Raw genomic sequence first — 15,290 nt, forward strand, 5'->3', positions numbered from 1 at the left:
AAGAAGTTTCCTCGGTGCATTTCACCACTGAAGAAAAGAAACCGTTGATGATTTCTATTTAGATTTTAGAGAAGTGAGGAACATATGGTGAGTGATTAGTATAATTTACTGTATGCCATGTCACAAAGGAGGATTTCATCTGTTCACTGAGTTTTATTTCATGTCCACAGGAGTTTCCCCCCAGCATGCCAAAACTGTCCAAGAGAAAAGTTTCATAACAATAACCTGGTATATCAGTGCTTGTGTGGCCTCGCTTGTTATATTGCATAATTCTACACATTACTCCTCTTTCAAAGATGCATTTATTTCTGTTCATGCAGACTGCGTAACATCAGTCAACTTAGAGATCTACAATACCATTTTGAGACATCAAACAGTGTTGTTTGTCATTCTACACTTTCGCCGAAATCCTCAGTCTGAACTTTCAACGAGCAGACGAATCAATACAGGGCATTACTTTGAGAGAAAAGAAAACATTAACATTATGGCCTCCTACATGCATCATCGCCGTTTTCTCAAGCAGAAAATGGGCTTTCAAAACCTCCGAGCAAGGCTCAGATAATTCCCTTTAGAGTTCCCGGGGTTTTAGCAACGCCGTATATTTCACAAGCTATTCTCCCTTGTAGAAAAAAATAAATAAATAAATCGGTGCCACGATATTTCCCTGTCAAATTGCAGGAGGAAGACAACGCCGAGAGAGGCAGGGTCGGTGATGGAGCAGCCCTGAGAGGCATTAAACGGAGCGACACTCATTTTCTCATTTTGCAGCCCCATTTTCACAAGTGTCATTATCGTACACCTCTATATCCTGCAGACTGGAGGCGTCTGTGTCGTCCCCAGCGCTGCTCACACTGTTCCTGAAGGCGATGCTGCCTGTAAAGGGATACACGCTTCCTGTGAACAGGTCTCTGAGGTTATAATACGGGAGCTGCGGGTCTTGTCGTTCAGGTTTCGGGATGCACTGCGCCTCCAATGCTTTGTTTCTTTGGTAGTACTTTGAAAACTTATTGAAGATGATGGTGATGGGCAGAGCCACCACTAAGAGTCCACAGACGATACACAAGGTGGCCACTATCTTCCCCGCCAGCGTTACCGGGCAGGTGTCACCGTAACCGACCGTGGTCATGGTGATGGTGGCCCACCACCAGCCTGACGGGATGGTGTCCAACTCAGAGTTCTCCCCTTCCTTCTCCGCGAAGTAGATGAGGGCGGAAAAGATGGAGATCCCCACCGAGAGGAAGAGGAGGAGCAGGCCCACCTCGTTGTAGCTGTGGCGGACGGTGGCGCCCAGCGCTCGCAGCCCGATGGAGTGGCGAGCCAGTTTGAGGATTCGGAGAACCCTCATGAGGCGCAGGACCTGCACCACCTTGCCCATGTTTTCCAAGTCCTCGTTCTCCTCCGCCACCTCCTCGTCGGCGGTCTCCAGAGCCAACGTGGCGTAAAATGGTAAAATGGAGGCGACGTCGATGATGTTTAAAGGGTTGCTGAGGAACTTCTTGCAGGAGGGCGCGACAATCAGTCGGATGATGAACTCGGCGGAGAAGCCGGCGATGCAGATCTCCTCCAGGACGGCGAGGACGGGGTCCTCGATGGGTTTCTCGTTTTCGTCCACCTGCTGATACTCGGGCATGCTGTGGACGCACATGGCGATGATGGAGGTCAGCACCAAGCCGAGGGACGCCACGGCGATGATCTTCGAGCCTCTCGAGTGACCCGGATCCTCCAGCCGGAGCCAGACGTAGCTCCTCACTTCTGCACACCAGGCGCCCTTGAACTTGGCAAGGTCTTTATCGATAGCGGAGAGCTCCTCGAAGGACGAGTCGAAGCTCGGCTCCTGCTGGTCGTCGCTCCTGATGTCCCAGTCCCGGTCGTCGATGTACTCCTTCCTCTCGTGGTACCAGTAGCTGCAGCAGGGGCTCAGGTAGTGCTCCTGGATCCCCCAGTACTCGATCTCCTGGCTGAAAGAGTACACGCACACCTCCTCCATCATGTGGATGCGTCCCGTGTGGTAGAAGTTTAGCACGCAGAGGAAGACGCTGGGGTTCCTGTCGAAGTAGAACTCCTTCTCGGACGGGCTGTAGTCGTCGCACAGCTCCAGGATCGACGCCTCGTTCTGGCAGCACAGCAGACGAGCGAGGCGCGTGTGCGGGAAGCGGAGCAGCATGTCCGGATCCACTTGGTGTTGAACCCCTCCCACGTTGAGATGGACCTGGTCCTCCTCATTCCCCCGCCGGTGGAGGATTTGCCCATACCCCATGGTCCTGATGAAACAAACAGAGTCATTAGAAATGACAGTTTAACAGATTGGTTTTACGCCCCACAAGCATGTGGAAGATTGTGGTACATTTCTGTGGAGGGATGTCTATCAAGACATATTTGATGCACTGTTTGTAGAGCACATTAGTCCTCTGAAGGAGAGAAGAAAAAAATCAATAGGCTACAACACACACAGGAAATGGCTTTGAGCTGGAGTGAGTGAAGAGGCGCGAGGTGCTGTCACTTCTTGCAGGGCTCAAGTACCACGATTATCACCAGGAGAATCAGATTACAGAGCGGACTATAGGAGACTAATTCAGAGGAAATGAGAGGCAACAAGTTGAACCCACGCAGCATTTAAAGCACTGTTTTCCTGCATGTTAGATGTTGTTTACGTGCACACTCAGGCATGAAACCAGGATTTGTTTTACCCCCACCAAATCCTTTTTACAAATCCTTTTAATTTGATTAAAACTGAATGTAAAGCTGAGACGTACCTGTATTTAGAGCCTTTCTTTCCATGAAAATAACTTTTATCCGGGTGGTTTACATTCTTGTAAAGTGCAGCAGATGGTGGGGTCGGTGGAGGGAGTGCTGGTGCTGCAGCTTCACGGACGGGACAAGAAGAGCTGGAGGCGGGACAGAGGAGGCAGTTTGTTCCCTTTTACAGGAAAACAGGGGAGGGGCGAGAGAGGAGGAGAGGAGAGGAGGAGGAGAGGAGGAGAGGAGGAGAGGAAAGGGAGGGAGGGAGGGAGAAGGACCGCACACATGTAGGAACTGGAAAAAAAAACATGGTCGATTTTATGGCATTTTACTAATCATATCACGGTGTGCTTACAGCCTGTTATCCCTAGAGGAAGACGTAGTTCTCTGAGGCCTATTTAATCTCTGAGATTGATTATAAGATTACAGGACTTTATTTTAACCCTCTCAGACCCACAATAGACCCGTTTTTGTCTTTTTAAGGGGGTCTTTAGGGGGAGATAGCAGGTCAACGGTAGACGTCACATAGAAGTGGTGAACATCATCTGAAAGCTGGGAACCTGAAGATTAATTTGAGATGCAGCACTGTGTGTCAAGTCTAGTCGTAAATCAGAAATAAACATGAATAGTGGAAGTGTATAAGGGTTTAGAACATTATGATTTAAGTATATGACGGTCATCCCCATGCTCTATTATGTCTTATAAGTTGTTGCAGCAATTTTGGGGTTGATACCATTTGTTTCACAGATTTGGTGTTAAATTTAACCATTTTTTACCAGTCAAGAATAAATAAAATGATCAATAATTCCTCCAAAATACCACATTAAGACACCAAGACCTTGAGGAACACCATAGAAAAAGCCATGCTGTGATTTGGTATCAAAAACTTTTTGACATTTGGAGATTTCTGCAAGAATTGCATTTTTCGGCGATTCGATGACGATCACTTCTGTTGTGTAAACTGCTCAGAAACCCCCTTATTGTCTAATCAAGCTAGGAAAGCCATCCATCCTCTGAATGCTCTAGGTCTCTAGTTTGTGGCTGTAAAGTTTCATGAGGCTGTGATTATCCTAGAGGTCACCACAGGTCATTTTATACAGTGAGGTAAAAAAAAAGAAATGGTCTCACTACAATGAAGTGTCTCCTATGGGGACTAACATCATCACACATGAATACAGTTGGGCTCATTGGATCCACAAGAGTCTCAGCTTTACAGTGATACCCAATTATATGTAATTCAGAGACTGAAATATTGCATGTGATTATCATAAAGGGGGCATGTCTGTAAAGGGGAGACTCGTGGGTACCCATAGAACATACTTTCATTCACATATCTGGAGGTCAGAGGTCAAGGAACCCCTTTGAAAATGGCCATGCCACTTTTTCCTCACCCAAATGTGAAGCGTTATTTAACCTCCTTCATGACTAGCTGTCATGACATGTTTGGAACCGATGGATTCCTTTCTAGCTTCACATGATGTCAGTATCTTCCCTCCAGCTCTAAAACTTGCTCCAGCCTCTTAAAGAGAGCACCTGCAGTCATTTTTTACACATGTTTAATGTTTCAACAGGCAGCTCAACCACAGCTGGTCCGCAGCAGCTGGAAGGAGTGAAGTCGAAGTAAAAAAATCACGCTGTGACATTTCGATCCTCTGTGAGAAAGCACTGCCGGCAGGCTAACTGCCAAAGCAGGCAGTTAACACTGTATTTGGCAGCAAAGGGGGGGAACTCAACATACCTTTATAGTGGCAGCAGATTAAAATAAAAAAAATGATTGGTTGTCGTTGCACTCTCAACAGTTTGATAATTTGTTATCTAAATGTGGAGAGTTTTTTCCATCTGTGTCACAGCCTGGCTGAGCTGAGCGGGTTTCTATCCATCATTTTATTACCTTAATAAAAACATTCTCAGTATCTCACAGATGTGCTGCTCATAGCATAAAACCAGCTCCTAAACACACCAACCCTTGCAGGGTGTTGTGGACTATCTAAGTCCTACTCCTAAAATTAATGTGGTGTTTTAGCATCAGGGTTTAACACACATTTGTGCAACTTTCCTATACATTGTTTGTTAAACCACTTGAACCCAAGACCCCCCTGCACCGGGGGGCAACCAGAGACAAACTGTAGTTACGAAATCTCTATCTTTTTGAAGATATGAATGTTATAGAGAGCTCCAGGGATGACGTATTGTGTCATCAGTGTGCTGACTTGACTATGATTTGCCCCAAACTGCATGTGATTATCATAAAGAGGGCATGTCTGTAAAGGGGAGACTCGTGGTACCCATAGAACCCATTTACATTCACTGATCTGGAGGTCAGAGGTCAAGGGACCCCTTTGAAAATGGACATGACAGTTATTCCTCGCTAAAATTCATCGCAAGTTTGGAGCGTTATTTAGCCTCTTTATCGACAAGCTAGTTCAGAGGGTTGTAGCGGGCTCAGATTTAAAGTTAGAGTGAAGATACTGGCATCATATGAAACTAAAAAACATAAAGAATCCATTGTAACCAACCATGTCATACTAGCATGTCGCAAAGGAGGTTAAATAACTCTCCAAACTTGTGCTAAATTTTGGCGAGGAAAAACTGGCATGTCCATTTTCAAAGGGGTCCCTTGACCTCTGACCTCCAGATATGTGAATGTAAATGGGTTCTATGGGTACCCACGAGTCTCCCCTTTACAGACATGCCCACTTTATGATAATCACATGCAGTTTGGGGCAAGTCATAGTCAAGTCAGCACACTGACACACTGACAGCTGTTGTTGCCTGTTGGGCTGCAGTTTGCCATGTTATGATTGGAGCATATTGTTTTATGCTAAATGCAGTACCTGTGAGGGTTTCTGGACAATATCTGTCATTGTTTTGTGTTGGTAATTGATTTACAATAATAAATATATACATACATTTGCATAAAGCAGCATATTTGTCACCTCCCATGTTAAGAGGATTAAATACTTGACAAATCTCCCTTAAGGTACATTTTGAACAGATAAAAAATTTGCAATTAATTCAATTAATTGATTAAAATATTTACTCAGGATTAAGTCAGCTAGGTCAATCGTCCTCTTTGCCGTGTTGAGACTCACCTCAGATCAGATTATCACTCTGGTCCACACCGTCCCAATCAGGCTGTAATAGGATCCACCTGTATGGTTGTATTTGTTGAGCAGGAAGCCTCCCTCATCCTGCCTGAAGCCTGTAGAGGGAATCCCACAAACACAAAGTTCACTAAAAACTGCAAAAACAGGAACTCTACGGTCACCAGTTCCCCACCTCTTATACCATGGGTCGTTTAGTTGTATTGGGGTTCGTAGTTTTGTTCATTGCTTTCACAAATTTTGGATGTTTCTGGCTACTTTTAAAAAACTATTCCCTCTCTTTCAGGTTGTTTATTCTCCTGATAGCAGCTGTAAACACAGAAGCTCAAAAGAAACCATCTATAAGTACGTTTTTGTCCATTTTTTTATGTGACTTTAATCATGCAGTTTACTAATATAAATGTTTAATCCCAGATATCAACTCAAAATGCCTCGGCAACATCATGCGTGTGGATGTCGGTCCACTTGGAGGAAATCTTCTTGAAGTGTCTGCTGTCATCAGTAAGCTTTGACATTGTTGGACTGTGTCTCACTTTATTCTTTCTTTCTAACTGTCCTCTCTTTCTCCCTCCTCAGATAACTCTGCGATCCTCCTCACACCAAGTTTAGCTTCTCAGTGTGGCTTCAGTTTGAAGATGGACCAGCTGGGCAACGCCGTGATTTATTCCTCACTTCAAAACTGTTTTGCTCAAAATGTGGTAAAAAAAAAAAAAGACTGGAGATGTGATTTCTTTTTTTTTGCAGAGCGGCACCAGATGTGTTTGTTTTTGTTGGGCTGTCCTCCAAAGAAATTTGTAGTCGACTAACACTCTTTTAATCGATAGATGTGTCAAACTGAGTTTCTCCACAAAGAAGCACCACTTTAAATCTCGTGTTTACCAAAGATGTGCTCTTAAGTTTCTTGGAAATGAGTCACTCGGCATGAAGAAAAGCATAGAAAAACAACTAATCTATTAAATAAATCTTAGTCGACTAAGAGGGGGGCAGTCCTAGTTTTTGATGTTGTCTTTATTTCCGTGTGTTTGTTTTTAGGGCGATGAATCATTCACAACTACATTAAATATCCGTCTACACGGGAACCGGATGGTTGAAGACGAGCTGTACCAGGTGGCTGAAACCTGCCGCCACACTGCCTGGGCCTCCAGGGAGATTATCTGTGATCGCAACTACATGGAGGCAAGTGAACACAGCACCGGGGTCATGTTCCGGTCTCTATTATAATAATAACTTTATTTATAGAGCACCTTTTAAAAACAAGATTAGAAAGTGCTTTACAATAAAAGCATGATAAAAGTAATTAACATCCAGAACTTAAAACAAGATAAAATCATATAACAATGCACCATCAGTTAAGAAAAAGCCATAATATAGAAGTGAGTCTTAAGACGACATTTAAAGGACGATCCTGAGTTTGCCCTGCCAGAGGATCTCAAGCATCGATCAGGCTCATAGGACGTCAGCAAATCACAGATATACTGTAGGCAGGAGCCAGACCATTCAAGGCTTTAAAAACAAGCAGTGAAATCTTAAAATGAATCCTAAAACTCACAGGTAACCAGTGAAGGGCAGCAAGGATTGATGTGATGTGATTGCTTCTTTTAGTACAAGTTAAAAGCCTGGCAGCCGCATTTTGTATCAATTGCAGTCTTTGGATGTTCTGCCTGCTGATACCAGAATGATAATTGGCTTTATGTCCTGGCCTCATTTCTAGGTGTCTGTGAAACGAGCAGCTCCAAATGATTACGTCCTTCCTCCACATCCCGTCTCAGAGCAAACTAAGTTTGGTGATCCTCGACGAGCTGCTGAGGTCAGATGAGCTAACTGTGCCCTTTTTATTTAATAATCTGTAAAGATATTTTTCTGTATTTAACGTCTTTTATCATTTGCCTCACAGAAACAGCCGATAGACGCAGGATTCACAATCACAAGACTGGTGTTCTTCACTCCGGAGGAGAGGATGATGAAGGTGACGGAGGCCCAGAGGAGTGGTTACGGGATCACAAACACTCCCACGAGGCTGGTTCTGAGAAGCCCGAAGACTTCACCTGAAACGTACACCCAGAATGTAAGTGGGATAACTCACTACTTGCTTACACTTGCAGCCGGGAGGCTATTGGATTTAGATTAAATAAAGTAATCACACTGCCTTTTAAATGGATTACTTTGTCTGAAATCCAGTTGGCACAGTTAAATACAATAGTAGGCTACTTTATTTGATTTATATCCTCCATTATGTTGAATTACCTGCTTCCTTAGGAGGTTTGTTACAACAGTATGCATTAAATGGACTAAACATAGCATTTATATACACATCTCACCCCTCAGGTAGCAGGCATTCCCATGACGGTGCTCAAAACCTCGACAATATTTGAGAAGAAGTGGCTGACGACTCACATCGATGCAGGAGCTGCGTGCCCAATACTGGAGGGTAATGTTTAGAGATCTATAGGCAGGGCCACAGCTACCACTCAGATCATGTCTCTAGTGTTTTCTCTGGGAATTTGGAGCTCTTGCTGTTGGAAATTTACACATTTACTACCGTTAAATGTGTCCCTGTTGGGTCTTTCCTTATTTTTTGTGTACAGGAAGTGTTTCCTTCACGCCAGACTTGATCAGCTGGTTCCTGCCGAGGCACGTCGACCCTCTGATTTCCTCCCAACAGTTCAAACTGTTGGAGGTTCACGTGGGCGTCGACGGCGAGAGGCTGGACGCCGCGGAGATGGCTGCCAGACGATACTCCCTGTCTGTCACCGACCTACACGTCGTCGTTGAAATTCCTGTTGGGGCCGTCGGAGGTCACTTTAAGGTCACATTTACTTTTATTTATATATGAATGAATGAGGTTTTTATTATTGTCATGCATACAACTATGTCCAGCCTGCATGGGCTTACAATCAGTGGTGTAGTGGAGGGTATATGGAGTATACCCGCCTCTTTTTCTGGCGGTTTACAGTATACCAATCAGCCAAAAAGCCACTGGAATATATAGGACAATATACAGGACAATATACCCACTTCCTCCTCGGTAACCTATAGGCTACCATCTATGTGCACCCACCTCATCACCGACCACGACACCGCTGCATACAAGATATCATAAATTAAAAATGGGAAACATTCATGGATACATTTTCAAGAAATACTACAAACTCCAAAAATAAACAGGACAGTTTCAAAAACGTTCAGATTTGCAGACCTTCAATTTCTACAACTATAATCATACATTTCTGATATAATAGTGGAGAAATCAACGTAAATACGTCTTTTTCAGGCTTTTGAGACTACGTTAAAGAAGCAAAGAACCGCTCCAATTTTTCATTAGTGCACCAGAATATTTCAGGGTTTTAGTCGAGCCATTTCATGGAAAAATAACCCGCCTTAAATCATCTTAATACGTACAGTACAAAAGATAATAAGACTTACTTTCCACTTCTCCCAAATTACACCGCTCTTGTGAATATGTTTGGCTTCTAGTTGAGCACGATTCAGGGCCAAATTTGTTTAATATGCATATATGTCCTTTTAATTTGGGTTACTGAAAAAACATTCTCATCCCAGCTCCTCATATACTGATCATTTTTCAGTCGCGGTAAACAATTGCTTATAATGTTATGAATCAAACAAAAACTCTTGCGTAGGTTTAGGCAACAAAACCACTTAGTTAGGTTTAAAACTACCACGTTTGTACAGAGCAAATGTGACTTGATGTTGTGAACACAGGACACGAACGAACAGCTGATTGTAAAGTGAAACTTAACGCACGGGACATGAACAGCGGTCTCCTGGATGAAAGCCCTGAGTTTGTTGGACCCATCCACCTCTCCTCCCGCCCGCCCTCCGTCTTTTCGCTTTTTAAACTACATCACCACACTCGCGGCACACTTTCCCTGAGCGTTTACTGTTGCCGCGGATGGGTTTACATTGTAGTTAATGGGATGCCCGGTGCATTTCATATGTACAGTCGCTAAAGGGTGCCTTGTGTGGCGGTATCGAACGCCAATGGCCGTGACAAAGCGTCGGTATTGGACGCCCTGGGAATGAGAACATGAAGATAATGTTTTTGTGAGACGACCTGACGGAGGATGTTTGATTGTTGCAGAGTCATGTTGAGGACGGTCAGTACCTCACTACGTATACGATAGAGCCGATGCTCGAGTTGCTCTGGACTGAAGACGCCACTCACGAGGACACGAGATACAAAGTCCTCCTCCCCGTCACGACGCCGTTACTCTCTCAACCTCCTCAACTTATCGACAGTAAGTCTTATTATTTTGGTTCTCTGTGTTTTTTAAATATTTTGCCTTCATTCCTCTTTATTTTCGTCACAGACTCTGTTCCCGAGGAGCAGATATTTAAGGTGCTGCTCGGGCCCTTCGGCTCTGACGTGGCTCTAATGAACATCACCTTCCCCTCGGAGGTTTTGTCCGTGGCGGACTGCCACGTCAGAGGCTTTAACGTCCTGGAGCACGCTTCCCCAAACGGCAGCTCGAAGGTCTTCACACTTGAAGTGCCCTTCACGGACCGTGTCGTACTACAAATGGTGAGCTTTACTCTCAACTTGGGAAATGAAATGCAAAAAAATAAACTGTTTTGTTTTAATCTCCGTCTCTGTATTTCCCAACAGAAAGAAACGGGGATTACAGTCTACTCTCTTCATCTGACCTTTGGTTTGCTGGTGCTGCCAGAGTTCACTCCATTTTCTCACACTGCTCATCTGGAGGCTAGAATAGTAGACATTGGTCTGTACTGGTGGATAGTGATGGATTCATTCATAACAAAAGGGGCAAACTTCTGTCATCATTTGTATTTTTTTTTTCTCTCTGCAGTTCCTCCCTCCGTCTCTGGTGGCTGCGATCATCAGAACTACTATATCCTTGTGAAATACGGGACCCCCGGCTTCAGCTTTCAGACCGTAGTGGGACAACGAACGTTGACCTCAAGTCTGGCTCAGCAGTACGGCTTCAAGGACAACGGGACACACTTCAGTTTTACAGTCCCGTTTAATGCCCCTGATGTTGTGATCGCGGTACGATCAGAATCTGATCTTTTTTAAAGGAACAGTGTGTAACATTTCAGGGGATCTATATATATATTCAAGCTCCTCTGTTCACTTGTATTTGTTTACAGGCCAGTCTTGCCTGGTCCAATATGGTACCCATGTTGACGTACGATCCAGGAGTCAATGCGGCGTCTATGTATACAATATATGTCTATGGTTACCTCAGTCTTGGAAAGGGAAGAGTGAGTGGAGGGGCACTCAGCTGGTTGCAATCTGCAACCACACCACTAGATACCACCAAATCCTACACACTGTCCCTTTTAACCGAAGTAATAAATGTGCAGGGGTTTATCTTGGTGACGTTTATTATAGAGATTATCCTCCTCCATTAACTTTTTTTAATATTTTATTTCTGACAACTTGTCAGGCTGTTGAGTCGTCGTCCATCAGGAGCCGACTCGATGTGGCTCTGAGGAATCCGGAGACCAACAAAAATATCAAAGAATTCTCCGTGACCTGCAAATTCTTCTCAAAACTGACCGGTTAGTTTGAGAAAATAACATTTATAATGTCGGACAAAAACACCCAACACATACTGATGATTGATCCTCCTCTCTTTCAGAGTGTTTCTCTAATGGAACCATTACGGCTCTGGCTATGAAGCTGGAGTCGGTTCCCGGTCTGAACACCAGTCAGCTCACCCTCAGAGACCCCAGCTGTGGTCCGTCCTACAGCAACGACCGCTACGCTTATTTCGTCTTCACTGGGAGCTCCTGTGGGACGACCAGAAAGGTAGCACGCTGCTGAATACTTCCCTGGTTGCAGACTGTTAACACTGAAACCTGAAACATTTCCTTTTCTTTTTCTTAGTTTTTGCCGAACATGATGCTGTATGAAAATGAAATCTCTCTGCCAGATGAACTTGCATTGAAAAGGGAATCAAAGACAGACGATCCGGAGTATGAGTGAGTGTCTTGGAACTTAAAAACACATCGAGCTGAAAGGAGTCAGTCGTTAAACAATTAATCTCTTGTCAATTCATCTTCTAAGTCATTTTTCAAGCAAAGTGCCAAATATTCCCTCATCCTCAGCGTCTCTAATGAGAGCTAAGATGATGAAGATAAATCATGATGTCACTTTGGACATTTTTTCACCATTTTGTGACATTTTATGGACCAAACCTATAAATCCACCCGATTCCACTGTTATCAGTGTTTTTTGCCTAAACTTAAAGAAGCCTTTTGGTTTGTGTTCGTAAACATGACATTTCACTCAGTTTTACAGGTTAGAAAATGTTGCTTTTGAGTTTCACTTTCACTTTTATAACGTAGAAGGTGTAGTAGGCCCCTATTGACCCACATCTATGGGGCTTATAGCGACTGATAACGCCTATTTAATGGCCTGACGACAAATGTCGGCAGATTAATTGATGATAATAATTGTTATTTGCAGCCCTAAAAGCACACGTATGTCACTAAATTTCAAACGAATTACAGTTACTTTAGTAAAAGCTGCACATGCAACAGACTTAAAGCATATGGATGGATATTAAATAAAGTGTAATCCCTTTTTTAAAATGTAAACGGGTACCATCACAGATGTAAAACAGGGTCAATGGCAAAACAGAAGACTTATGTTTTGTGAAATGGTTATTTTTTAACACTTTCTCTACCACTACACTGACTAATTTAAGCCTCATCTCATGGGTTGTCCCTTTATTTTTCAGACTAAAGGTTTGTTGTTATTTTGACATCAACACAAACCGCACTGTGGCCTTCAACACCAGACCTCGCCGGAGTGAACCGTACGCTGAGAACGCACAAGGCGAGCTGCAAGTTGAGATGAGACTTGCTTTGGGTAAGAAAAGTTATGAATGTACTGTATTCTCATTATGTTTCTCAACATTATGAATGCTTTTGAGCCATAAAATCACAGTCTCAAAGCCAGAAACTGGGGAAAACATGGAGAGCTTTATAGATAATGAAAAGAGACATGGACCAGATTGTCATTAACCTGCACAGTGGAGGCTTTTAGGGTTTGTCGTGTAACTGCCATGGTCCTAAAGTGGTGAACTAGTGGCGTCCTCTAAAGTCAGGAGGCAATCCCACAGATTGGATCTGGAGCTAATCGAGCTGGTCAAAGTAATTGGACTTCTGACAAAGTTAATTGATGCTTCTTTAAACCTCATCTTCTTAATGACCAAGTTGGCAAGTGGAACGATGAGGACGATCAAGTTAAATTTACTCACTCATCTGTATTTTACACCTGGAGGTTCTGTGTGTGTACAGGTCGTTTCTATGACAACGATTAGTTGTCAACTATTACATTAATCGCCAACTATGTTGATGATTGATTAGTTGGTTTGAGTACATTTATTTTAAGAAAAAAAAGTAATTTCTCTGATTCCAGCTTCTTAAATGTGAATATTTAATGTTTCTTTCCTCCTCTGTCAGTAAACTGAATATCTTTGAGTTGTGAACAAAACAAGACTTTTGAGGACGTCATCTTGGGCTTTGGGAAACACTGATCAACATTTTTCACCATTTTCTGACATTTTAGACTAAACAACTAATCGATTAATTGAGAAAATAATCAACAATGACAATAATCATTAGTTGCAGCCCCAATTCCTATTCCTTTCTGAAATAATAATAACAAGTAAGAGGTAATGTATGTGTAATCTATTACACAGCTACTTACTGAAGAAATAAATAATTTGACACAAAAACAGTCCGCCAGAGACGGATTGTTATACGTAGCAATGGTCCGCTATAATAAAATAACAGACCTTAAAACGCCTTGATTGACCAATCAGAATCGAGTATTCAACAAAGCCGTGTAATAATTTAGGTTACCACATTTCGTCTCTTCACTTAGACGACTCCTACAGCGCCTTTCACAGAGTTGAGGATTATCCCGTCGTAAAGTACCTACAACAGCCGGTGTACTTTGAGGTGGAGCTGATGAGGTTTAGAAACCCAGAAGTATCATTGGAGCTGGTGTACTGCTGGGCGACGCTGGAGGACGACAGGAAGTCCCTCCCCAGATGGGACCTCATCATTAACGGGTAACCTCTTAATCTTGGCCTGCTGGGACGTTGGCAAACTGAAACATGGGCATATCTCTCTTTATGCAGATTTGGACATCTTTACCCAATTTTAAACTGTATTTGTATTTATTTGGTCAGCTGTGCGAACCCAAAGGACCCGCACCAGGTGATCTTCCATCCTGTTCTACCTGATGTCAGAGTTCAGCATCCTTCTAACTTCAAGCGCTTTGAGGTGCCGATGTTTGCCTTCGCCAAAGACAAAGATAACTTGAGTCGCCAGGTAACTAAAGCTATAAGAATAAATACTCTGCTGCTCCTTTTATTAATCACAATAACCATAAATGTGTTAATGTCTTGTAGGTGTTTGTCCACTGTGACGTGGAGGTCTGTGACGCCAGAAATCCAGTGGGTAGAGCGTGTAATGTGCAGTGTTCAAACCAGGACGACAGGATAAAAGGTTTGACCTCTCACACTGATATCATGTAAGCAACGATGTACAGCGAGGTGGTCATTGTTGCGAAATAAACCCATTGGGTCTTGCATCGCCCTGTTGGGGTTTATTTCACAATAATGACCTGCTAGCTGTACATTATCCCGCTTATTACATGCCTACTTACTTAAGAAATCAATAATTTGACACAAAAACGGTCTGCCAGAGTCCAACATCAGAACTGCATCCATAGCAACGGTTTGTTATGCATAGCAACGGTCTGTTATACGTAGCAACAGTCTGTTATGCATAGCAACGGTCTGCTATACATAGCAATGGTATGTTATAAAGAAATAATAAACCGTAGAACACTGTGATTGATCAATCATAGAGTATTCAGCTGTGTGATGATAATATACAGTAATGCACACTAATACGGTTTCTACTCGTTAGCTCAGACAAAGGACTTATAAATGCTCCTTATTTGGTGTTCTCCGATTGGGGAACATGTTGTTTTTTTTAATAAAGTGTTTAATCTAATCTAGTGTCTGTTTTTCTTCCCCAGGTCAAAAACGTGCCGTTTCAGATGGCCACAGTTTCAAACAAGTGTCATCAGGACCCATACTTATAAACTAATAAAATCCTAATAAAATATTTTAAAAGAACTCTCTTGCATCGTTTTCTTGGAAATATAACCCTGGAAATATTTTTGTTTTTCCAGCTGTAACTGTTTTTTTATGGTTAGGATGAGGTGTGTTGGAGTGTTAGTTGGAGAAGACGCCTGTGTGTGTCTGAATATTATTCTAGATTAATCTGAATGAACGGGTACAAAGTGGATTCTTTTAAAGACTCACCTGTTCAGACAGGTTTGAGTAGCCTGTATGTACCGTGCTTGTATTTGTGTACTTTTCTCTATACATTGTTTTATTTAGTCATTCATTAATCACATCTAATTTTTACGAGTTATTT

General features: G+C 43.0%; 2 protein-coding genes across 3 annotated transcripts; one reads left to right on the top strand and one right to left on the bottom strand.

Moving 5' to 3' along the window:
- Positions 1-283: 283 nt before the first annotated feature.
- LOC141756223 (delayed-rectifier potassium channel regulatory subunit KCNS3-like) lies at positions 284-5,967 on the bottom strand. 2 transcript variants are annotated; one of them, XM_074615792.1, is made up of 3 exons: positions 5,832-5,967; positions 2,754-3,033; positions 284-2,261 (listed from the first exon to the last, which is right to left on the bottom strand). In XM_074615792.1, exon 3 carries the CDS (start codon positions 2,255-2,257, stop codon positions 758-760), a length of 1,500 nt encoding a protein of 499 aa, XP_074471893.1. In that variant the 5' UTR covers positions 2,258-2,261; positions 2,754-3,033; positions 5,832-5,967; the 3' UTR covers positions 284-757. The 2 variants fall into 2 exon arrangements, with proteins under 2 accessions (XP_074471893.1, XP_074471895.1); XM_074615794.1 differs by having other exon boundaries at positions 2,754-2,917; positions 5,832-5,959.
- Positions 5,875-14,982, top strand: LOC141756224 (uncharacterized). The gene is made up of 21 exons (XM_074615795.1): positions 5,875-6,051; positions 6,130-6,188; positions 6,258-6,344; positions 6,420-6,541; positions 6,876-7,019; positions 7,555-7,650; positions 7,738-7,908; positions 8,169-8,271; positions 8,429-8,649; positions 9,943-10,099; positions 10,172-10,383; positions 10,468-10,582; positions 10,670-10,869; positions 11,270-11,384; positions 11,465-11,634; positions 11,713-11,807; positions 12,569-12,699; positions 13,720-13,909; positions 14,030-14,171; positions 14,252-14,348; positions 14,887-14,982. Exons 1-21 carry the CDS (start codon positions 6,029-6,031, stop codon positions 14,955-14,957), a joined length of 2,721 nt encoding a protein of 906 aa, XP_074471896.1. The 5' UTR covers positions 5,875-6,028; the 3' UTR covers positions 14,958-14,982.
- Positions 14,983-15,290: the final 308 nt, after the last annotated feature.

The sequence above is a fragment of the Sebastes fasciatus genome, chromosome 18 (assembly GCF_043250625.1).
Source record: "Sebastes fasciatus isolate fSebFas1 chromosome 18, fSebFas1.pri, whole genome shotgun sequence".
NCBI lineage: Eukaryota > Metazoa > Chordata > Actinopteri > Perciformes > Sebastidae > Sebastes > Sebastes fasciatus.